This window comes from Cyrtonyx montezumae, unplaced genomic scaffold, assembly GCF_038088225.1.
Source record: "Cyrtonyx montezumae isolate F1298 unplaced genomic scaffold, pur_monq_1.0 scaffold_3, whole genome shotgun sequence".
NCBI classification, from domain to species: Eukaryota; Metazoa; Chordata; class Aves; order Galliformes; family Odontophoridae; genus Cyrtonyx; species Cyrtonyx montezumae.
Window position 1 is genome coordinate 68,043,895 of NW_027072034.1, and position 27,121 is coordinate 68,071,015.

The 27,121-nt window shown below is 36.0% G+C and overlaps 1 protein-coding gene across 1 annotated transcript in view; it reads right to left on the minus strand.

The window, feature by feature from the left end:
* Window positions 1-27,121, minus strand: part of ROBO1 (roundabout guidance receptor 1) — a 296,401-nt gene that overhangs the window by 97,398 nt on the left and 171,882 nt on the right. The window contains exon 3 of the mRNA XM_065741854.1: window positions 11,039-11,196. Coding sequence (XP_065597926.1) covers window positions 11,039-11,196 — 158 coding nt within the window. The remainder of the gene's footprint in view (window positions 1-11,038; window positions 11,197-27,121) is intronic.

Consider the following 27,121-nt stretch of genomic DNA (forward strand, 5'->3'; position numbering starts at 1 on the left):
CAAGCTATCGTGTCATCATCCTTCTCTTTGAAAACTTTGTCATTCTGAAAGGTATAACCAATTGGAAAATGGACAATAACTAGGCTCAAGTACAACTAACAACCTGCACATCTGCGTTAAAAAACAACCAAACAAAAAAGTAAAAGAAAAAAGAAAAAAAGAACAACCTTCCTGTGCTATTTGCCAAGTAGGGTCTTGCTAGAAAATGATTTTTTGAGAACAAAAAGTAAGATGAAGTGTACCATTGATCTAAACGCAAGATGCATATAGGCAACAGTTGTTCTCTAGCTAGATAAGGAAATAAAGTTAAGGGTTTTTTATTAGCCTTTGACCTGCATAATATTACACAGGAGTCTGGAATAATGCCCTGCAAAGTATATGTTAGTCTCACACTGTTGCACTATCTGAACTTGGCAGTAGGTAATTGTGAGTATATTATTACCCAGAGAGAAAGAAGTACTCTGTTTGGTTGAGGAAACCCAAGAACTGAAAAATTATTATTTTTGAAGTGCTGAGATTTGGACTATACTTTTTATTTAACCAGAAGCATCACAGGAAATTTAGTAAGGCAAAACTATCCAAACATAGTGAAATAAGCAAAAATGAAGTTGACAGAACTTTCAAAAAGTAGACCAAAAAATCAAAGCAAACCGAACAAGAAGCTCTAATCACTTACATCTGTTCAAGGCTCTAAAAATGGGCACTGTTCTTGTCTACTATTTTTATTCTACATTTTTCTCTTGATTATGAGAACATAATATGTGCAAACTCAGCACATAGATTGTTGAGGTTTTATTAAACATGCTTTCAGAGTTAGTGTCATTCTTACTTTACAAAACTAATTTTTTAAAAAAGCATGATATACAATAAAGTTTCAGTTAGCAGTTATCCGATATTTAGATTTTAAGTGACAACATGTGGCTGCTGTGGTGTGCAAGCAACTAGGAGTACCAAAAATGCCAAGAACAATCAAATTTATAAAGTCCACTAGAGACTTGCAAGAACAAAAATATACTTTTTTCCCCCTCTAAACCAAGTGAGTTTCAGTGTTTTTTAAACACTGAAAGTCAGGAGTTGGATTGATTCACTTCACTGAGACAGACTTACCACAAAATATGCATTGAGTTCTGTTGGATGCTTGGCTGTTAAAAGTCTTTCACACTATACAAAATGAAACATTTCTGTACACAAGTATAAAGTAAATATAAATACAGTAAAAAATAAAGCAAAAGGCTCACAGTTCAAGGAATCAGCAGGAAAGAACTGGGAACACAGACACACAGACACTTTCTACTCTAGATTTTTTCACATTTGATAGTAGAGATGATCCGTCCCATGAACAATGGACTCAACTTTCTTCTGAGTATATTTTGTGATTGTATGCTGTGTACACACTTCTCGGCATGAGACCTGATGTCTTGTGTAACACACTCAAACGAGGTTCTAAATGTTTGGTTATTTCAAATATTGCTTTGTTTCTCACCATTTTTGACATCTTTAGGAATCAGTCTCCACTCCATTTACTATTTCCACACAGCTGATGAGAAGAGGGGGAGAGAAGAGTCAAGTTTCTAAACCCAGTCCTCACCTTTACTGCACATAATATAAATAGAATCTTCTTTCCTGAGTGCTTAAAGAACCTCAGCAAACAAAAATGTTTCTTTTTCATTAAGAGAATAAAATGAATGAAGAAATAATTTTCCTCCCACATCCTTTCTTCATCTCCCTTAACCCATTTCCCACAAAAGAAAAAAAAAAACACACAAAAAACACTACAGTACCAGCCAAACAAAACAAAGGATATACTTTCTCAGCATAAACCACCTTTGCTCCTAACTGTTCAAATCATGAAGTCCTACATGCTCTGGATAGCTCAAGTAACCTAGTCTGAGATAAGAACCACCTGTTTTTTTGTTATTATTATTATTATTTTTTAAGAGAAGAAGCTACCCAGACTCCATTTATATCATTTCAGATGATCCCAGAGGTTCAAAACTTTCAATAAGCCATTTTACAAGAAAATTCGGACAATATAATGTCTAGGACTGTGGAAGTCTCAAAACTCAAATATCTAACACATACCATATTTGCTGCCAGCATTTATTTTCTTTTACTATCTAGGTCATCAGTTCATGACCAGGAACAAAAGAAATCTGTGGAGAATTTTGACTCATTGAGGAGTTTTCTAATTCCTTTAAGTCTACTGAATATTTGCAAGAGAACTTTTTTCAGTAGAATTCATTGAAAATTAGAGTATAGCAAAATACACACTTGTTTCACATTAAATGAGTACTATTTATTACTGTAGGATGAAACAATATGAGAAATCATAGTTATGCACGCTTGAAGTCTAACATTTTAAGCAATGAGAATAAAACAGCTGATGAATGTACAATGCTGATGCAAAGGAACATTTTTAAAAATTGTGAGAGAAGCAGAAGGGACAGATATCCTTAGCTACAGGGAAAAAATTCTGACAATATAATCAGCAATAATGTGATTTAAAATGTCAGTAACTTAATGATCGTAGCAAACTTTTTAGCCCAACACTGAATTATGATGAATTTAAATTCCACTATTTTCAGATTGCATGAACACAGTCTCTAAGTCTCATAACCTTGTACAGCAAATTATACTATGTTAAGGAATGTCTCTGGGATCAGAGGAGGTCAGTTTTGTCCTAATTGTAAATCTCATCTCTATGATACCCAACACACACTTGGCCACCCCTCTGCCTTGAACATTGTTGCTCTCTCCCTTTCCACTATTTCCACCAACACTTCCTGCTGGAGATGTTTACTGAAAAGATGCAATGCTTTGAACATTCCCTACCAATGCCCAGCAACTGGTTCATCAGCCTTCTCCTCTGGATTCTAGAGTGCAGACTCTTCTAAAACATGTTCCAATAAGCGTGAACCAATGCATCACTTACCATGTCCTACACTTTATTCAACATCAAAGCACTGAAGGTTCAGGGTTAGCAATTACTCATTTAAGCAAATTAGAACAAATTGTGGCATTAAATATGACTCAAAACACTTTGGACTAACTGGCTGTCATTTTCTCTATGTTTGCTTACAGAAAACACTGTACTAATGGAGAAAGCAGCTCATTCTCCAAATAAATATTTGGGGCAGTTGATTGTAAAGAGATATAGAGAAATAAGAGAGTGCCCACATGTGTGTTTTCAGGCCATTCTGCTTTGGCTTGGAATGTGGGGACCTCAAGCCAACGCAAGCTCTTCTGCCCTTACTTGCAGCACAACAGAAGCTGTGTGGCCATATTAGTACAATACCGTGCCTGAGTGATCTAGGCTGTCTCTCAGCAGGGCTTATTAGCTCAGGCTCGGCGCCACATTAACCGCTGCCATATGGCTTCTGGTCGATTCAAAGAGCGAACTGAATGAGCTCACATCTGCCTGACAAAGTCTGCATAGCTGTGCTCTTTACAATGGCAAACCTGCAAGATGCTGTGAGGACTGAATCTTGTAAGAGGTTGGAATTTTCAATCTATGTTCACTTCTGTTCTTGTAGAATACAAGCTGTCACTATTACCAAATGTGATCAGAGGTGGAAACTATCGTGAATGTGCTGGAGAAAAAGAGTTTTCATCTCAAAGGACAGTAAGATGGGAGTACGGTTAAGACTCTAGAAGGTGTAGAGGAAGAGGATAAGGAATACAAAACAGTTTCTTTTTAAGAACATTTTATCTTTGTGATAAGTCATTCATCCCTGAGTGGTACTTAGGCTACTAGGATTAGTCAGATTTTTACAGTCTTCTAAGAAGAGACAGGTCATCTGAAGAATAATGTTATTTGGACTCAGTCAAAAACACACATCAGAACACTCAAAATGTTGCAACAAATGTTATTTGTAAAAATAATTGTATCACTAAAAAGATATCTCAGTGATAATAACAATAATACAAAAACAAAACAAATAAACAAAAAAGTCTTCGGAAGTAGTTGCATAGCAGAAGACGTCATTGTGTCTTGTGAAGAAACCTTAGTCATTACAATGGAAGAGTGGTTGTGCAGATTTCAAAACTCCAGGGGTTTAAAATAAATTGAGGATGAAAGCAAACAGGCAGACAAAATCAAAGAGGAAGACAAGAAAGTTGTCTGGATGAAAATGCAGGAGGGCAACAGAACAACATATGGCAAGGTTAGAATAGAAAACAAGGAAGACTATCCAGAAGATATATTTTGAATGATTAGTGAGTGTTGAAGAAATTGAAGAGTAGAGAGAATCCAACAAGAGCAACAGGGACCCTGAAACAGGGCTTTAAGCATGAACTCAGGAAAACAACTGTCACATTCTGGAAAAATTAAGAGCAAGAAAAAGCAGGATTTAGAAACATTCTCATCATCCTCTGGGATAGCTATGCGGTTTCAAATTCTTTTTCACAATCTTTCGCATTTTTTCCCCTTTGGGTGCCAAGTTAACTCATAGCAGCTCCAATTGTGCTGCCAGAGGAAGCAATATTAATAGCAGAAGAAATATAAATCATTAATAAAAACTACCCTTGACCCTTGAGGAAGCCACCATTGTAGAGATCAGCTGAAGAAGGAAAAGGAGAGGTAGAGCAGAAGCCAACCCTCTCAGAAAGTAAAAACGAGACAGAATGGAGAGAAAGTACTGGAAAGAAAGGAAATTTCTGGGAGGCAACAAATACATATTGGGAAGCAGTAAAAAAATACAATTCTCTTTCTAACCCACAAGGGTTAGAAAGAAATAGGAAATTGCTGCCTGCCCTTTAATCTGCCTCCCAAAAGAAAAACAATTAAAATGAAATAAAACACTTAACTGGAGTTAGTTGCTGCTCCCCCTACACACACTGCTTTGTGTGCCATGTGCCCAGGCCATCATCTTTCATGCAGTTCTCCACAGGCCAGACTATGTTAACTTATAAAGTAGGCATTACATCTACATGAATTTACATTCCTTTGCTATATATCTATATTATGTAATTTGGGAGACTAAGATGTTTAAAGACTAAAGATTAAGAAATTAATGAATAGGAGAGAGGCTAGGAAAAAAAAAGAAAAATAAAAAAGAAAGAAAAAAGAGAGAAATGGAGAAAAACTAAATTAGGATGAACATCTTGAATTCATTCAGCGTGGCACCATAACAGTATGATTTGTTTCAGGAATAAAGCTGTTTTAAGCAGTTAAGACTGTTATGCCTGCACAGCGCAAAGCAACAAATTCAATCAGCTTTTGTTTCCTTTTTCTTGATTCAGTTCTCCTTTGCAGTTCTTCTCATAACGATTTATCTTTAGAAGCAAAGGCCCCTTTGGACAAATAGGTTATTAATTTCTGCTTTTTCCACTGTTCCCTCCAATAGTGTTCCCTCAATATTCCCTCTTCAAATTACATGCATAGTAATTTCTTCCGTTATTTTTTTCTTTTTCTGACAGATCATATTGAGATCGCCTATCTTGTTTTAAACTTGTTAATGCTTTAAGAGATTGTGAATGGTCTCCACTAAGAAGTACGAACCAAGTCTACTTGACAATTCATTAGCAAAAGAAATGGGTCAAATAAATAAACAGTTTTCCTGTGGATGGCACTTTTAAAGAGGTTTTCTTGTCACAGCAAATGATCAGAGGCTTCATTCTTTTTAATATTTTGTAGAAAACAATTCCTTGACGTACTTGCTTAAAAATTGCATCATGCAAGAGAATAAATATTTTGTATTTTTGATGTACTACTTAAGGGCCAGGGTAAGAAAAGTGTAATCAAGAACTGAAGTTACAACATATCTAAAATAAGAACGTAAGTCACTCAAAACTGTCACAAGACAGCCACACACAAAAGGAATGAAAACCTCTATGCATTATTCATCCTATAACTTTGATCTTAAAAGCTAGGAATCTTGAACAAGGAAAGATAAATGGCTTCGCAAGGATTTTCTTTCAAAAATCAAATGAGGATGATTCAAAATAAATGACAGATAAGAGCTAATACGAAAGAGGGGGAAATTGCAATCACGGTGCTGAACCAAAGTTTTATTGCAAGAGCTTTGCTCTTTGTATTCAATTACAAAGGATTTCTTTTTTAGGTACCAGCATTCTTTTTTGTGTATATGCAAAAGATTTTAGCTATTAAAATTCCATTTTCAGTATACACAGATTTTTTTTCTCCCACCACCCTTCAACATGTGAGCAATTAGGAAGCTTTCTGAAGCATGGGCTACTACTGGTCATGTAACAAGAACAGAAAAAGTTGTGAAACACTGACTTTCAACTCTAGCACAACCATCAACTTGCTCTGGAGCTTAAGCAACACATTCTCCTACTGGGAAAGTATTGATAATTAGAGGCCCTCTGACTGTATTGTAATTTTTTGAGGTTTATTTAATTAAGCAGACATTGCTAATAACATGTGAGACAAATTGATACAGAGATCCAAGAAGGCTCCCCAGCTAGATGGGAGAACCACAACCTCCTCTTTAAATGCTTTACACTCTCTTAGAGTCTGTAATTATTGCCATGCCTTGCCTAAAGACATGCCAAAGGCCCCTGCCATCTTGGTTAGATTACTGATGTCAGCACACAGGCAGTTGCATTCAGATTCAGAAAGATGGAACTGCAGTGAAGCTCCTTAAGAAAGGCTCTGAGCAAAACTCATGCAGATAGACAATGCTGCACTCAAGACAAAGCACAGCACACCAGCAATTTACATTAACAGCAAAGGAAAGGAAGAGTCCCTTTACATTCCAGTGTGGAGCAAGACTTTTGTTTATCTGACATCAAAATTATTACCTCAATGGAAGCAGTTAGTATTAATCAGATGCCAGAGTGTGGCTAGACAGGTGGGAGAGAAAGGCTAGGTAAATACAAGAGCAGGTTGCTAGAAGGAGGAAACAGATGGAGAATTAGGTGGGAATTTCATTTTAGTGGTACATGGTAGGAAAGCAGCAAGGACACCACTTGAAAAGTAATGAGGATTTAGAGTACAACAGCAAGGGTAAAAAGGGAATGGAGGCACACTAGAGGTACACTACTCACAGGCTTACAAGTAACCATTAGTCACTGCAATATCTGTGAATGCCCAAGTGAGTCATTACTCACAGCCACTGATGCTCCTGCCAACTCTATCTAGACAAAACACAGCGGGAAAGACCAAAGCCCATGATTAGAAATGTCAGCAGAAATCAGAAGATTGACTCCACTTCCTCCTTGACCTAAGGCAATGCAAACTCAAAGCTTTCAGCTCCAAGGTAAGTGCCTGAAACACATGACTATGTACTAATGAAACTGGGCTGCCATGTAAAGAAGTTGGCTAGACTGCTGGGGTGAGCCTGCTCCTGGCCCTGGCCTACATCCTTGCTCCAAGGAATTCAATATGAATTTGATCTGTCAAGATGCATGATCAACAGTAAGGGTTAGAAAGAGGCTGAGGAATTTCCATAGCTCGGTGAGTTCCCTTCTCCGTTATTTGTAGTCAAGATCTTACATTTTCTCTCCCCACAATATTTCAGCTCCAGCTGAGTACAGATGAAACATCTTAAAATCGAGAAATCACATTTTAAGTTGTTCAAAATGAGAAATTAAAGATATTCAATGGAATTCGTTGAAGTTTTTTGGTTTTTTTTTTTTGGCTATCTTTTGTAGGAGAGATTTCCGATTCCACAATGGTCCCAAGAGAAAAATTACCTTGATGAGAACAGAATCTCACTAATTCTGCTCTGGCCTCATGATAATTGTTTTTCAATTCTGCAAATTAAGTTAAAGATAGGCATTTGCTTCCCAAGTAATAATGTCATTCCTCTTTTGCAACCAATGTAGAGGCATTAGCCATATCAAGAATATGGTTTTATAATGCAGTAAAAAAAGATAGACATAAGAAAAATCATGTTTAGCTATGCAGCAATGATAAAGCTGCTTGCAGATAACATATTCAAGAGCAAAGAGATACAAATTTTGGATGATGATTCTTCATCAGATTCACCCAGTGGACGTGTGCACAATGAACAGCCTGTACTGAGCCCAAAAATGAGCAGCACTGGGAGAGCTGTGCTCCGAAATAATTTCTTCCTACAGTCTAACACAGACAGCTGTGCCCAGACCCTTACTTTCATTTCATAATTGTTCCACTCACTACTGCTTATAACCTTAAAGACACAGATTTATTTCTCTTCATAACACATTTATTGGCCCTACAAATGGACCAAAAATATGCAAAGAGCACTTTGATTTTTATTATCTCACCTATATAAACATATCAATTTCCTTAACCCCACCAGGACAAAATAATATTTTCTTTTTATTGCATTCCAAAGGAAGCTGTGCCTTAACTTGGATCTTATTTAACTGCTGTTTATCTAAATCCCTAGCTTCAAGATCTCTGTCAGGAACCTAGCTACCACCTCTGTTTCTCCAGCACCCTTAACATTCAGTCTGTAAAGTCCAGTTCTGCTGACGCAAAGATGAACTCTGCCATTTCAGATGAGAATGAAAGCTTCCGTATGTTAAAGGAAAGGTTGCTGCATGGACACATTTTTGAAGAAAGTGCAGATATGAATCAGAAAAGAGGTGCCAAACATCACCCGCTATACCTAAAAAAGTATAAACTTTATTTTAAATCCCTTTTCAGGCAAAAATACATTAATATTAAACACTCTGAACAGCTCTACACACCTCTTAAAATGGCGTAGAGTCAAGAATCAACAAACCCTTAAGAACTAAAACAGCTAGAAATCCTTTCAAAGTGGAGCCACAGTAAGTATTTTAATTGATTGAATAGCCACTGTTATTACATATATATTGAACACCAAAACATATATTTTTACATTTCCTGGTGTGGTAATTTCATGGCTTAAAAAAAGAAGGTTATGCCTGTAAGACATATTATCTGAAATTCATTCTCATTGATGTCATTGAGGGCTTTAGGATAAATTTTAATTAACACTGGAGTTAAATTTAAGTATATGCATTTAAATGAAAATCATTTTGCAAAAAACCCAAAAACAACAAGGTTGACCAATTACATATAAAAATTGAGTCTATCCAAAATCCAACAAATTCACTCTTACTTCAATCATTGTACTGCTTTAGTTCTTTATGTTTCTTTTTTAAAATACAAATAGAAATAATTCAGAGGAGATAAGTAAAGAGAATTTGAGTAATTCTAAGTCAGTTTTCAAAATTAATACTTTTTGCCCGTCTGTCCTTTAGCACATTCTCTATTCCAGGTCCCATTCTCCTCTTGTCTCCCGGTCTCTTGCAAGGTAATACAGATGGTCACAGCAAAGCTGTTGAGAGGTACAGCTGAATGCACATTTATCCGCTTGGGAAGATCCTGCTACAGCTGTAAGTCAATGTAAATCTGCATTACAATGTCGCTTCACTCTCTTGCCTTGGAGAGAAAGCAGCCAAGGTATTCAAAGTGCTGTTTAAGAAATTGCCAATCAAATAGGACATAAAATAACGCGGTTTGAATTAGCTATCTATCTCAGCACTGCTATTTTACACCTCTGAACACAAACACTCATTTCAGCACGTGAAATGTGTATTCGTACACCTACATCAAAACTCATTTTCATTTGTTTGGTTTTTGGAAGCAGAAACTGATATAATAGCAGAACTCCACAAAATGTCTCAGCAAATGAATACTAGGTAGGTGAATATTTTATAAAATAACCAAAAAACAAAACCAGAATGAGGGGCTGTATTCCACATTAAGCACAGTTTTAATAAATACAGGTGGTGTTGCCAATCAGTGACAGCTGCCTTTGTTCTGGGTATGTCTTTGTTCTGACAGCTGGAAGAAGAGCAGTTTTAATGTATAACAAAGGGAATGTACTGAATAGGGAACACCTGAAATTCCTTCAAGAGACTATAGCAATAGAAAATGTGACTTTAGAAAGCACTTCCTGAAGAAAAAGCAGCACTGAAATCTTCTCCTTATCAAAGATCAATCGACTTGTCACAGTAGGAAGGAAATTTGAAAAGGAAATTGCAAGTCCTTTTTAAGCATGATTGGAGGAATTACATTAATAGCCAGCAATCAGTATAGGTTCTATAGGGCAGTTTAAATTTAAATGTATGCATGTGCCAGAAGTACAGAATGCCTAAGCCTTGTCTTGTTTGAAAAAGAAAACAAAGCAACAGGCAATTTAAATTTCCAACAAAGATAATTTTTTTTACTTAGATTGTGTTCTTCCATTAAAAATTCCCTCATCTGATCATATCAAGGAGGTATATAAATTGTATATGCCTCTGATCCTGTTTTATACTAATAATCCTTAAGTACCAACAGGATCCTATATGGTATGTAAATTCACACGACAAAGTTTCTTACCATATGGAAAGATATCTGACTTCTGAGTTCAGCTTTTCCTTATCGTTTCTGTAAGCCACTTATGCTCATTAGCTTATTGTTTTATTTAGCAAAAATTGAGTGTGATAATTTTGTGATCTGAGAAGCTGCTTTTTACATATTCTTGAATAACTACACACTGTATTTAGCAAGCTATACTTACAAATGAACATGACAACACCTTCACTGGGAAAATAGCTTAATTTGAGAGGACAGGATAAGCCATCATCTCTTTAAAGAAATAACCCAGAAGCCTTCTTACCCTTTCTAATGTAGTGTACAACTCTTTTGCACAGATTCGTTTAAAAACAATTGCAAAATAAAGTCTCACCTGGCACTTCCTCTTTCCCACTAAAGAAGGCAGATAGAGGTTGCAGAAATTTATAATTGGATAAAAAAGGAGAAAATTATAGCACTGTGACAAACACAATGAATTTCATATTCACAAGCTTATAATTTCACTAAGGAAGAGAAGAACCAAAGTTTTGTGTGATCTTGTTTAATAAACAAATGCACAGCATACAATAAAGTAGAATGAGAGACTGTAGAGTGTATTCCAAGCTGAAGGCAAATTCGTTTTGCCTTTTAGGGAAGGAAGGATGAAGCCTGGAAAGTACAACATGGCTCGACACTCACATGCTCAAGAGACTAATAGTTTTAGATTTGCTGATTTTACCCATCAAGTTCTTCTCACAGTGCCCTTCTTATACTTACTGTAATTCTCTCATCTTTATCATCTAGAGGAGTCCCATCTTTTTTCCATGATATAGTGGGTTCTGGGTGACCTCTTGGGGGCTGACATTCCATCACAGCAGGTTCGCCCACAGCTACCATTACATCTGACGGATTTTGTCTGAAGTCATCCCGTAGAACTGAAAGAATTAAGAAAATAAAGTGAAAAATTACGCAGCAGTACACCAACTGGACAGCAAAATGTTTTGGCTTTGGCTTTAATGCTCCCTGTTGTCATTTCTATTTATATTAATCATCAAGGATCATCTCTAGTACTACCAAACTGTAACAGAGAAAACCCATATACAACAGCCATGGACAGAGGAAAAAGGCTGACACAGACATAGGACCAACTGCCTTCAAGGAACAGCTGCCTCACTTTTACCTGACATACTTTTTGCCCCATGTGTAAGCACAGGACTCCTATCACAGCTGAAGAAGACAAAATATCTTCTGCTCAGTCAGACAGTTACTCAAAGGCTTAGGGTTAAAGACTAGCCACTGGCCATACAAACTGCACCCTAAATTTATAGCTAACAACGTCCTCGTTACTTTCTAGGTCTTCTGTGACACTGTAAGTGGGCAAACATTTGTGCAGCCTTAGCCAAACTAGTCTTCACAATTTGGCGTCTGTCTTTTTGAGAGAAAAAACAAAAACAAAACACAAAACAATGATTATTTCCTGGCACATGGGAGTCATCCTTCAGTCTGATCCAGGACCACATTTATCCTCATTTGGAAGAACTCAATCTTCTAACAGAGGGAAACATTTTTATTTTGGCATCATTACTAAAATTTGTTCTTTCTTCTCATTTGGCCAAGTCTAGGCAACTCTAGCTCCATACGCTCATTTACTATGAATATTGTGAATATCTGTGTGATTATTTTTCTTTTTAGGAGAGGAAGAGAAGTCATATTGTGTTCATCAGACCATTACATCAAGACCCAGTTTAACCGAATAATGGCATTCCTAAGCCTTGCCAACTAAGTGACAAGAGGTTTAATCTAAAAATAAATGACTCAAATTATAAGAAATATAACAGTCTAGACCTATCCACTGCTGTTACTCCATCCACACTGAACAAAGGACATAGTAAGAAAAAAAGTACGTTACTACCAAAAGATTCTTAGGATTTTGACAAAGCTATCAGCCACTCTTGCTATTCACAACAATTCTGTGTTAACACTAAACAGTGCAAAGAATCTGTAGCAAAGAATACGTCCCCTGAGCCACTGACCACAGACATCTGGGCATACACCACTAAAGAGTGGCTTGGCTGTTAATGATGCTTCTAAGCTGCTGTGGTTTAACTAAGCAGGTGGGTCAGCACTACACAATCTTTCGCCCACTCACCCCCTTTCAGTGAGGTGGGAAAGAGAATTAAAAAAAAGCAGAACTCGGGGACTGAGATAAAACTACTTACTAAGAATGAGAAAAGGAAAAAGATGCACAAGCAGTTGCTCACTATAGGACACCCAGCTACCTCCTTGGTGAGTGGAAGAGAGTAAGATGAACTCCCACCCCCTACAAAATTCCTTCCAAATGATGTTATATGATTTGGAATATCCCCTTGGCCAGTTGAAGTCAGCTGTATTAATTCTGTTTCCTCTCAGCTCCTTGGACCCTTTGCTGACAATGGCCTCACTTCTGCACAACACTTCTAAGTAGCAACTAAAAACACTGCTGTGTTATCAACACTGTTTGTCTTCTAGAACCAAAACATAGCATCATACCAGACACTCTGAAGAAAACGATTTCATCCCAGCTGAAACTAAGACATAAGTTAGGTATGACTTATGGTTAGATGTTACGGAATGTTGGTGTGCTTATAGAGCTCGAGGTATCACCTTGTCATCAAACTGTTCCTCTCTGAAAGGTCTTTCATGCCGTTCAGATCCCGTAAAAGGGTCTGAGGGCCAATGGGTAACTCAACTTGGAACAGAGGGAAATCTCACACCTACTTTCTGGAATGTTGCGTAATCTAAAATGAAGTTGGGGAGCACAAAGGGCTTATAGTTCTTTGACTCTGTTTTGGGACACTTTTGGCAAAAAATACTGTCAGGAGGACTATTTCAATTATTTTTTTCCCGAACTTATGATCTGATACCTCCTAATTCCGTGACTATAATCACACATGTATGGGTATAGCTTGATCAATCAAAACAAAATATACAACAGGAAAGTTCAAGATTGGTAACAGAAATGTACATGGGAACCAGAAGTTCTGTATTTATTAATACAGAATATTCTACCGCTGTTCTAGAAAGAAGACATAATTTCTGGATGCACTGAAGAACACTTGTACCTATATATATACCTACATATATAAAGTATACTGCAGATTCATCATTTGAAGTTACCAATCCCCTTCCATACGGAGGCACTTACTTTTCAAAAACTTCTATTTAATTATTAAATTAAACTTTCTCACTTCCCTGGCACTGAGAGACACTGATGCTCTTCAAGAAGGTAGACAGGTAGACAGGGATAAAATAGCTCCACCACTTTAATACAAGTGGTATTAATACTCTCTTGTATATTAGGATATAATGAAGAAGTTATAGAAAAAAATAGGTTGGAAGGGACCTCTGTGCTTTTTGAAGAAAGTTTGTCTAAAATAGATCTAGTCTAGAAACTTCATTTCAAGCATATACCCAAAATAAACAAACAAAATGAAGGTCTCGTTTGGTGTGCAGAAACGTGAGAAAGTGTGCTCCACTTCAGAACAAAACATCTCTCTTTGCAAAAAGCAACTAGCATGGATATTTTCTTTCCACTAACAAGGATATTTTCTTTCTTTGGATTAGGAAAACTGATGATGTTTTGCAACAACAACAAAAAAAATTGATCTAGGATACATTTAGATTAAATATGTTTTCAGAAATTGACATTTTATTCACATCTCCAAAGTAAAAAACATAAAATAAATGGAACCTGAAATAGTACCAAGTTACTTAATACCATATATCCATTTCCCTGTAACTAAACACGGAAGTGCAAGAAAGTTTATTTGCTACACAACAGTTTTATATCAATATGATAAAAGGGCTGGTTTGACCATGGGTAAGAAACTATTATCGTTGAAGACTGCATCAGTCAGATAAAGTTAAGAGAAACAGAAAAAAAATGTCCTTATGTTTATTTATTTTAATTTTTAAAAATAATCATGAGATCTTAACGAACCATAGTGCTTTTCAAGCCTGAGAGACCTCATAAATCTCAAAGGAAAGCCTATCAGATAGCTCCTCAGATGGCTTTTAGCACCTTTGAAGCAACAAAGAAGTCCAGTACTTGCATAACAAAAACAAATTACTTCAGTAATTTCTACACTTGTTTTTCTTAGATCAGGTTTACAACCATAGTACCTTGTCTGTAAAGGAATACTTTTCACAAATTAACCAATGTATAAAATAATGCCTTCGGAGAACATCAAAGATCCAGGCCATATACGCATTGAAATATGTATTATTTTTCACTTAACTGTGATTTTTTTTTGGCTCTAACATTACTTAAAGAAATGCTAACAAAATGTAATCTACTAGAGATTACTCCACAGACAGTTATTTTTGCAGCTGTAAAGTAGATATTTGCTGTTTTGTGTGTGTGTGTATTGTTGTTGTTTTTCATTTATTTTTTTTTATCCCTCAGGCTTGGCAATCTTACATAAGTTATAAATTTTCCTCAGTTACTTAAAAAAAAAATCATTTTTTCTCTTCATAGTCAAGCTCACTGTAAATTGAGAATATATTTCCTCTTGAAGATATACTAGAAACGTACTTTGTAATCCAGTACAGTATGTTCTTTCAGTCACCAAAAGCCCAAATTTCACCACATACATCTTTTTCTACACACAACTGGAATAAAAGCACATAAAGTAAGGTTGTGCTTTTGTTTATCCAATTTAATGTAAAATCTTCATATACAAAAATCCACATTTCTGACACCGTGGGTAAGATTTTCTAACACTTTACTCTTTCTTTTTTTTTTTCCCTGACACAGAAAATAGTGATCTAAGTATTACCATTGTACAGCTAGGACAATTCAATGAGTCTTGCAAAGCTTGGTGATCTTGCCGTGTGAACTCTGAATTTCTGTGCTTGTGCAGAAACACTTTCATGCTCTGGTTGCTGAATTAATCAGGTTGAAGAGAAACTTTTGTAACTCCACATAAAAGTCAACTACTCATACAGCTATTTAAAACCTTGTACTACTCAATCAATAAAGCAATTACACTTTCCCTAGAGAATCCTTCCCAGAGCAGAAAGGAACTAGCAATCACTTGAGGATAGATTTTTATTGACAAGCAACATTAGTGGAGGCATTATTTTTAGTATATGCCATAAACAGTGCTTTTCAAAATGCAGTATCCAACGTTTTTTTCTTAATTTTTTTCTTTGGCTTCTATGAAAAAGAGTAGGGAGTCATTAATGGGTGAAACAACAACTGTATTTCTAGGTTCTACTTCAAAGAAACTGATCAAAGTTGTCAGCATTAGGAACAGAAACTGTATGAAGGCAAGAAAAGAAATGCATATACTTTTTTCTATTTATATATAGCCTTGTGTCACTTAAAATACTACTAATACCTGTACAACTATTATCACAAGTTCCAAACTATTCTGTCAGCCCCAAGATGGACCGTGTTTTCCTCCTGCAATGGCTATTTTCTTCACTCCTTGGTCACCAAGCACCTATGGATATCATGAGAGGATGCAGTACGTACTGGGGGATTTACCCAAACACTGACGGTATGTTTTCTCCTTTTGTAATGAATCTCAGTGAGAAGCATACCCATTCATTTAGTTTATAATCTTGATTACAAAAAAATAATCCATATGACATATTTGAAGCTCACTGCCAAGTTGATTATTATTTTGCATACACACACCGTAAGTATTTAATGAACATTATCGTTAATTTTTATAATTAAATGTCTGTGATCTAGTTTAAAGACAACAAAGAAAAGCGAGACAAAACACAAGAAAAAGAAATGAACAGGAATGCTCTAGTCAGTATGTGAAAAAAAAAAAAAGCATTTCTAACCAATATGACAATTCCCACTATTTACTAAGGGCACATTCCCCTTAACAGAGGTATAATTTAAGAACTTCAGATAAGAAAATCTCCTGAAAAATTTTACTATAGGCCTATACTAGTCAGACTGGCTAGACACTTCATACTGGTTGCAGTTCAAAGAAATGCATCTAAATATACTTAGCATTCATTATCAACCAAGTAATTACAGCCATGGTCACCACATGAATACAGGAAGAGAGGGAAATGCAGATATTTGGGGCGCAGTTACATATTAAGGCAATCTTAATCCATTCTCATCATTCTACTGTGATCATCCAGGCGTGCTTTTTCTGCTAACTGCTCTTCATTGGCACTGCCAAACTATGCTATCCCACCAGGCTGGTTGTTGGACAAGCGCTCAGAGATCAGTGAGACAATATTTCTCACAAAAAGATAATAAAATGGTTATCAACAGTTATCGATCTTTTAGCATGAGGATCATTTGAAGGTTTCTTTGTATAGTAGCCTGTGCCTCAAAAATGGAGAAAAAGAATGCAAAAGTGAAGTAAGTAGAAGAAATGATCATTCCTTGCATTGCTTCAGAAAATAACCGGACCACAACTAACTTAAGCATTAGCGTGAACTGTATCAAAGAGTTTGCTGGCATGAAATTTACACTGATGTCAGAGTATCATTGTAATACATTCATTCCAGTAACAGGAAAGTATTACAGTATTACTTCTATTTAAGTTAAAAAATAATATAAACTACATGTTCACTTTTAAGACCAATATGTTACCAAATCATATTTTAGACCCTTGTAAGCTTTACACAAATGTTATCAAGAAATTTTCATCATTTAGAAGTTAAAAATATTATTTTCTGAAGACAAACCCCTAGAAGTTTCCATGTCGTTATACAAAATTAAAGCAAAAATTGTTCGCAGAGAAAAAAAAAGAAAAAGAAATTATCTTCCTTTCTGAAAATATGAAAAACAGATAGTAATCCCTTGATTTTATCTCCATTGCACAGCCGTTAAAATGAAACAGAAGATGCATGGCTATAGTCAGAAACCACTATTATGATCACTTTACAACAATATTCATACAATACAGCCAATAATTTTATGCAATAATTGCATCTAGCCCTACAGTATTTAATGTTTTTAAAGATGTCTACACTTTCATAAAGATTCTGACAGGTAGGAAGTCACTTCCTTTCACAGCCTGGCCAGTTCTTTCATCATTTTGTTCCCATCTGATTCCCAGCTTATAGTGTTTTGACCTCAGCTTTTGGATCTTGCTACACCTTTGTCACTTGGACTAAAGAGCCTTGTGAAAACCAGCAGATAGCGATCACTTTGCTATCTAGATCGCTGATCTTCTTTAATCCTCCTCTAAACTTCAAAACTACTGAAATACTACACCTCATAGTTGAACTCTTTCACACAACCAGCCCTTCCTATGAGACGGGACTTCCCTGATTCGAGTAGGCAATTCACACTGAATAGGTTTCCAGATATAAGAGACTGCTTGTACCAAAGATACTGATCCTAAGTGATGACCATCACTTAACATTATGACAGTACTTATCCATTTTGAATCTTGAGCCATGAATCTATGACAACAGATTCAAAGTAATGCTCTCACAGTGTTGCCATGCTCTGCTTTGAACTCTGTCCTTTAGTAAACCTTGCTCCCTCAAAGCCCGAATAAATAAAAGTATTCTGAGATGAAGTGGTATTTTTTTTGCTTAGTATTCAAATGTACTTACATGCATCAGTGCTGATAATAGCCCAGAATCTTTCTAATGAAGATAAAAGCATCTCTTTGTCCTCAGAACAGAGATAGTAAAAATTACTGTTCCTCCAGTACTGAGCTATTTTAAAATACCTAACCTTTTTTTTTCCAGCTCCCAGTAAAGCAGGAAATACAGCCTTGTACCTATAAGCTAAATCATAATGTGCAATCTGGATCTCACAATGAGTGCTACCAATAATGCAAATTGTAATTGGAAGAAATATGAGAAGTAAACAATATAAACTGGAATAAATAAAAATAAATTAATGAATGAATTTAAGACTGTATGATGCATGTAGAATTACTTCAATAATGATTGGAAGAAAAGTTCAAGAAATGTTCATTCCATGCGCCTAATATAGTAAAGCAGAATTTCAGGAAAAGGCAATTTGTTTATTTTTCATTGAACATGTAAATCGAGTAAATATTTTACTGAATCTAGTAGCACATTCTGCTGTAGGAATGGTAAAAGAATAATGGCATCCGAGAGGGGTAATAATTTCCTGAAAGAACACATTTCAATGTTATGTAATTTACTATTAACATTATTAGTACTGTGCAGCTGATGACACCAGTAAAGATCACTGGTGGCCGCTACAATCAAGAAAAACAGAAAGAATGAGCACTGACCCAACGCCCCACCAGCTGAGTTAAATACAGGTATTAGATCTATGAAATAGGAACAGCCTTGCCAGGGACTTGAAATCTTGATCACATTTCTTAAATGTTAACAAAAGGTAGTTTCAATTACAGCAACCTTTAAGTTGTTTTAAAATGTATTCTCTCCAAAGAGCAATGTTTTTGATTGATAGTTTTTTATACAGAAACACGAAACTGGAATCTTAATACATACTGAAGGTTAATAGCTACTTTCTCCAGAAAAAAGTGTAATTCCCCATTATATTCAGCAATACAAGTTAGCAGATGTAACACCTGCATGCTCCTAATCCATCAATGCAAAAAGAAATCGTGGAGTGCTTCACCTACTGGAACACGTCTTTTAAAAGGTGCTGATGACAAATACAGCAGTGAATCAAGCAATATGCTACACTGCATAAGCATTTAAATGTTGAGGTGTTTGACAATAAACATACTGAATGCAGATGTTTCAATATATATTTACCGCCTTTCCTTCTTTCAGCCATTTCAATCCATTGGTTGAAAGTTAAAAATTATAATTACAAATATATATTAAAAAAACAAAAACAAAAAACAAACCCCTGCAATTAGTATGATTTTATTTCAATAAGTTGAAGATTAAGTATTAGTTGGACTTTAAGTATTGCCACCGGGCAAGATACTGGTCATCCTGTGCCAGTATTTCTGCATTTCAAGAGGAAAGAGTAAATTAAGTGGATGATGAATTGGGAATCAATTAAATGGCCAAATCTGAGAAACAGTTACTATAAACAGTAACGTTTACTCCTGTGAGAAGGGTAACTGACAACCTAAGAGAACACACAGTAGCACAGGGAATCCTAATTAAACACTGAAATCTCTGCAGTGCCTCAGGTACCCAGCTCTGAGAATATCACTCAGGTTGATCAAAAATTGAAAACAGATGCATCAAAACATGCGTGGCCATCAGGTCAAGGGATGTGATCCTGCTCCTCTGCTCTGCACTGTTAAGGCCTCACCTGGAGTACCTCATCCAGACATGGAGTCCTTAGTACAGGAGAGAGAGATCTGTTGGAGTGCATCCAGAGGAGGACCGCAAAAACGATCCAAGGGATGGGACACCCCTCTTATGAGGACAGGCTGAGAGAGCTGGGGCTGTTCACCCTGGAGAAGAGAAGGCACCAAGCTGACCTGATAGCAGCCATTCAGTACCCAAAGGGGAGCCTCAGGAAAGACTCCTTAGCAGGGTCTGTGGTGGCAGAACAAAGGGAAATGGTTTCAAGCTGAAAGAGGGTTGATTTATATTAGATTTAAGGAAAAAATCTTTTACAGTGAGAGTGGTGAGGCACTGTAACAAGTTGACCAGTGATGTGGTGGATGTCCTGTCTCAGGACACTTTCAAGGCGAGGCTGGATCAGGCCCTGAGTAACATGATCTATCTGTGAATGTCCCTGTTCACTGCAAGGGAATTGGACTAGATGGCCTTCAGAGTTCCCTTCCAACTCTGAGGATTCTATAATTCTATTATTTGTGATTCCACGGAGAAAAATAAATGAATACAGGTGGCAAGGACAGCACGACAGCAAGCAAACAGCTTCTGTGAGAGCTTAAAGCTCTGATGTACGCCACTGGCGTATTGAGCCAGACTGCAATTGATTGAAAAGGTGGTGCTACCACAGCTATGCTGGCTTGAGATTTGAGAAAATGACTCTCTTCCCATGGTTTCTAAGCTGGAAAATCCCTGGCCAGGCTAACACACCCCAGTCAAAGTTCTTTAGAAGGACTCTATTTCCATGAAAAGAATCCCGTCATGCTATTAAAGTGGCTGAAAAAAATGTGACATTTTATAGCAGAGAAGATACAGTATCATGAATACATTCAAACAGCTAAGTTTCCCTTGTTATATTCTGGAAATTGATATTTAACAGTTAAATCTGAGACAAAATGCAGGATTTATTGGCACAAAACTGTAGCAAAATTCTCTGCTCTAAAAAGTTGCTGCAGTGTTACACTATTAGAATACAATTTTGTTCTCTTGAAGGGTACTACTGACCAGAGCTCCAGTATTTTCTAAACTGTCTGGTCTGCTAGAGAGCAAGATATTCCTTATTTATACAATAGGATTTTATTATTTATACTCTGTCTGCCCAAATGCATGAATATGTCATTCTTACAGTAATACTATCTTGTTTCTTTACCTTCCAAAACATTTAAAGGGACAACAGCAAGAACTGGCGAACTTTTTCTATATTACATTTGGGCCAAATATCATATACTTTTCGAATTACTATTTCCTAAATTTTACTGGTTTTAGAAAACATTCCAGGAAAACACCTTTGGGAAATATGGCAGACAGCCTTACGCAGAAGTCATAGAGAAATATGGTCTTCATCTAATTCAATTAACTGCCTTGAGTTGGATCCCAATAGTACAGAAAAATGTTTGGTTTCTTTTGGACACATTCTAAGATTCATACTGCTTTCTCAATATAGAAAAGCATGGTTCAATAACATGTACTCACAGTTTGTACTGCTCAAAATTTGAAAAATCTCTAGACATGTCTTCATGAATTACACTGATAGGTCTTCATTTAGGCAAAGATCAGGAGGTTTCAAATATTGTAAAATTCCAGCTAGAGCTTTACAACAAATACATCTACAACAATGAAAAATGGTAATGGAAGCTATAAATTTCCCAAGATGGAGCTCTGAACTGCATCTCTTGGAGGTTAATACACTACAGCAAAAGACAAGAAAACCACACAGAAATCACTTCTGCATTTAGATCTACTTTGGATTCAGTTCCTATGAGATAGTCAAAGGCAACATGCCAATTGATCAATATGTCAGCATTTAATGTGCAATAAATGCTACTGAGCAAAATGCAGAGAAACACTGCCTGTCAAGCAGATTATGCCTTGATGCTGTCAGGAAGGAGTGCATGAAGTTTTGATCACCCTATGTGTTGAAACAGTGGCCAGAAGTCTGACTTGGACTTAAGAAAAATAAGCAGGGCAATGCTCAGCATGAACACAAATGCACATAAAGACAACCAGATCTCATTAGTGCAGATTCTAATTTTGATTAAATGCTTCCTTTTATATTGGATCACATTCACTGTTTTCATCCCTCTGTTTTCATTAATATTTTAACAGACATGGAACATTAGTTGCATAACTTTGGTGTTCTAGCTAAAGATAAAATCTTTTAATAACAGCTACAAAAAAGGAGCTGGCATGCCTTGCTACCCAACTGCATAATGCTTCCAGGCACAGTGGGCCGTTGTGGTCATTGTGGCATTTGATACAATGCATCAGCTCTCAATGACTCGTATAAGTAGAGCACCTGATTGTGATGTTTGCTTACTCTGTTCAAAAAATAAACTTATAAACTCATTCAATACAAAACTAAGAAGGTGATGGTAATGGCTATGAAAGTAAAAAAGGATCAAAGTGGTGACTGCACTACGTAGAAACCTTAATTTCACCTTTGCTTTAAATCATGTGAGAAACTGTTGTGTTTCTGTAACTGTAACTGTTCACAAATGTCTGGGGAAACAGTGATAAATTATCAGTAACATTTTTTTTCCTAGTAACCATTGATTTTTGTTGTTGTTGTTGGTTGGTTGGTTTGCTTTCCTTGTACAGATTTCTAATTCCTAATAATGAAACTTGAGAAAATTCAAAATTCCTGATCAAAATTCAGCTGAGATACAATTAGCAGAAGTCTACATGCTTGATTTTCTTAGCCATTACGGATCTGAACTGTGGAGTACCATGATACACTCTACAAAGACCCATCAATTTGGCAATTCACTTCCTACCAGTCCCCAGCAGCTCATATGGGTCGGTTAATTTCTTAGTAAACCATAACACTACTACATTTTCATCAAGATAAAAAGATGAAAAATAAATGATATGATGTGAGACTGAGATTATTTTACTACTCAGTGAGTTTTCAGTACAATTAAACTTTTAAGTCAGTACAGTGGACTATTTCCTTTATGTATGTTTAAGCACATACAAGAAGTTCTGTATGCATATTAAGCTTGAAAAACATTACAAGAGTCTATTTATCAATAGATGCATAAAAATAGAATTCATACATTTTTAAGGACAGTTTTAAGAAACAAGTACTGATAATCTTAGTGAACAGGATGCTAAAGCCGGTGAAGCCAAGAAGCTTTCAAGATAAAAGCTATTGATATCTTCTAGCAATTCACTCAGAAACATCTGAGTTAAGAGGGAGAAAAAAACAACACAAAAAACAGCTGTTGATGGCAGATGAAATAACAGCAGAAGGTGAACATCAGATTACAGTGGATTTCCATGCAACAGACCAAAAGGGAGTCCAAAGTAACCCCCCTTCATATATCCACTTATTAGATGTCAGTTTTTAGGACTTCCCTCTATAAATAGGACTTCTGTTCGGTTGTATTAATTGCAACTAGCTGGATACATATTATACATGCATCAGAAACTAAAAAATAAACTAAAAAAATAAAATATAATAAAGATATTTTGACATCTCTTCATTCATATCCATTATAAAATCTCAGTCCTTCCTCCTTACACTTCTTTCAACCACCTCACCATGCCCTTTCTCCTGCATGGCCACTAAACTTCTATGGCATAAGAGGAGTTGCATGCCTTTTGTGAATATTTACACGCCATTTGCCCAGTCAGGAGGCCAAAAAAGACAAATAAATTTCATGTCAATGTTACATGTTTTCCTTAATCCTTGTAATAGATTTTGGTCAGAATATAGAACTTTAAGAGAGACAGTGCAAGCCTTCTCTTGTCAGGAACTAAGAAAATAAAAGATATCAAACAGAAATTTTTAAAGTCACAACATGAATTTACATATGAAAATCTTCAACAAAAGGAAATATTATCTTTGCTAAAGAAAATGTGTTGTTTGTGTGCTTGAAAGAAGTTGACTGACATCTTTCAGTAGCTCACAATGATGGGTGCTTACTAAGAAGCTTTCTTGAACTTTCAGGTGGAAGTGCTACAGTTGTTCCCTGAAGAAATTGCTTCTGAACAGGTAGCTCTAATGCTTATACATACTGTAAAATTTCTTTGTTGTGTTTCCTGTTATCTTTAGAGCAATGAGATACACATCTCAGAAATAAAATGCGTACATTACATAGTATAGAAAACACTGTGCATGCGTAGTACAGCTAGAAGTTCAAATTTTTTTGCATAATTTGAACATTTTTTTGGAAAAATGGTCTATATTGTGTTCATAACAAAGCCATGGAAACCATGCTAACCACAAATGTGTTCAAACAACCAACCTAGTCTAAAAAGGGAATGGTGAGAACACCCCTGTAAAGAAGGAATTTGGGAGTCCTGGGCATGAGCCAGAAGTCTGCACTTATGGCCTAGAAGGCCAAGAGTCTCCTGGGCTGCATCAAAAAGGGGGGCCAGTAAGGACAGGAAAGTGATTGACCCCCTCTATTCTGCCTTCAAGAGGCTCCATCTAGAGTGATGTATCCAGGTCTGGGGCTCCCGGCTCACGAATGACATGGAGCTATTGCAGCAGTTCCAGAGGAGGACTGTGAAGGTGACTAGTGGGCTTAAGCACCTCTCCTGATTGAGAAGATTTGGGTTTGTTATGCCTGGAAAAGAGAACACTACAGGGAGACATTATTGTGGCCTTCTAGTACTTCAAGAGAGCTTACAAGCAGGAGAGAGATGGACTTTCATGCACAATCTAGTAGTGATAGGACAAGGTGGAACTGCTACAACATAAAAGAGAGGAAATTTAAGTTAGATATTGGGAAGAAATTCTTAGCTTAGAGGATGGTAAGGCACTGGTACAGGCTGCCCAGAGAAACTGTGAATGTTCCACCTATGGAGTTGCTCCGTGTCAGGTTGGATGGGTTGCTGGGCAGCTTGATCTGGTGAGTGGCAGCCCTGTCCACAGCAGGGTGTATGAACTATATCTTTGAGATCCCTTCCAACTCAAGCTTTGCTATAATTCTATGACTCAGAACCCTTGATAATAAAGGGAAGAAAAAAGTAAGTGGCTTTACTAGTAAACAGAAGCAAACAGTGCTATTAATATTTTTTATGATTATTGTGTCAAACTTTCGTTCTCACTATAATTCTGTGAGAATAATGTCTAGGTAGACTTTATTATTTTAACTTTTTATTTAAACAGTGAAGTGGTAACTTTATACATACTCATCTAAAAACACTCCAGTGACAAATACCTTACTAAATTGTTTCATGGTTCATGGAAACAAACGCAATTTGTATATATATCATTTGGATATAGGCCATTAACAAATTATCTAGAGAGTTAATCAAGAAAGGACACAACTAAACAACACTGCTACATAATCAGAAACACTACAGCTGTAAGAAATGGAAATGAACCAAAGAGTATAAATAATTTAAGACTTCCAAAAGTGAAACTAATCTACATACCATTTGAAGCACACGCAACTACCAACTTAGAGGGAATAATAAAAGGCAAGGGAAAAACATGGATAAATTAAATGATATTTTCCAAGAGGGAATACTCTTAGCTTGGTAGTGCTAGTAACAAGTAAAGAAATAAATATAAAGGAAATTCTAATATATACATGTATATTATAAGCATGTATATATATATATATATATATAAAAGGATTATTTTTTTTCCTTCTGGTGTGATTGGACACTGAATTTGCTGGATCCATCAACACCTATCTGACCAACTCTTCAGCTCTTTGAAACTTCATTGTTATATTGGGCAATACTTTCACAGAGATGGAAACAATATGATTTGCCAGTATTTGAGATGGAACATTCTTCCTAAAGTGCCTTAGAAGTCCAAGATGAAGTCTCAATATTGTACTTCAAAGGAAAGTTTTAATGGTGTCTTAACCTTTCCTTTGAAACTGAATCTCTATATCCAATTCCATTGAGCAAGGCTAATTGCATAGTATGCAAGGGAATTACTATTATTTCAATACAACCCACCATGGAGAAATGATGAAAGCTGATGCACTGTTGCAACAAGCTTTACATAAAGAGCACTGCAAACACATTATCAATGGTAAATATCTTGCACAGATGAAACAGAAGAAATTCATAAATTATCTTTGTAACCTTAGTAATTACAATTAAATATCAGCTGCTGTCCTCAAAATAAAACCTTGGGATAAATAATAAATAGGTGTAAATATGAAGACTGAATGTGATTCCATGTTCATCTGTCACTTTGTTAGTACACATCTTTCATTATCATCACTTACTTGCTATTTAAATGAAAATCTCCTTACTCTCTGTATTTTACATTTTCCTGTACTGTGTCCAAACTGATTAAAGATACAGTAGAAAAAAATATGAAATTACAAGATAAATTAATAAGTTTATTTCATAGTAAAAAATGTACCAATGTAATCTTTTTCTTTAAACAACTATTTAAGACAGTCTATCTACCTAGAAACTCCAGCTACACCCTTAAAACTCCTTTACAATTCCTTGCCAAATAGTGAGCAGCAACTTGATTATTTAACATTAAATACTCATATTTGATGCTGTCATGTTAGAAATCCAGGTTTTATATTTTAAAAGTGTTTTAAAAGAGTACTAATAATATTTTTGGAAATGAAACACCAAAGAACCAAAAACTATGTCTTTTCTGTTAGATTACTTCACCTTTTCAAAATCTTCCAACTCAAGAAAATTAATTATTTACCCCAGAGGAATCTACTGCAGTAACTTACTACAGACCTCTCAGCAGAAATACACTGATACGTTCTTTAAAACTATCAGTACTTCTAGACTTGCCTTTTCTAGAACATGGATTTTAAATACTGCAGTTTTAATTCCTTCAAAGCAAGCAGCAGTGCCAGAAGATTTATGTCACGAATGGCACGTGCACAAATAGAAAGTTGATCTAAACAGCAATTTGGAAATCTCTTACTATACTGAATTGCTCGTGTTTTAAGAAAAATAAATATATATATGAAAGGTGACTGCTTTGGGGACAACTAGAAGTTTTAAAGCAAAAGCAAGGAAATTCCTACTCCTCACCATCTCAGTTCTTACACAGTACCTTACATCAGTTCCATAGTTTCTGCCAATGCAAAAGTGAAAGATAAACACTGGGACACAAGTTAGAAAAACAATTAAGCATATACTCATGTTTTCAGAGTTTAAGATACACTTAGAAATGTTCTGGAATCAGTGTGAGACATGATGTTTTTCCCCTCAGATGCTGGAAGCCAAGAAAAGGTCTTCAATCTTCTTAAAGTTACAGATACAGTGTTCAGCTGAAAGTCAAACTCTGATACCTTTAACAGAATACAACACTGCAACTTTCACAGAACGGGAACTGCACCCACAGATTTCTTACGAAGGAGTGGACAGGTACAGTTATTTTAGATGCACCCAGCAATGTTTTATGCCACTGGTGAATAAATAACATGTACAATCTTATTCAAAAAGTGACAATCAAAGTCATAAAGGCTTACACAATACTAAGATCCAGTTCCAAACGACCTATAATGGATTCAAAATAGCTTTGTCCTCTTACGGATATTTAAGGATTCTTTTTTTCTTTATATTTAGTATAAGATGTTTCAAATTGTTGAAATGAACAGCTATGAAAAATGGCAAACAAATAATATTACT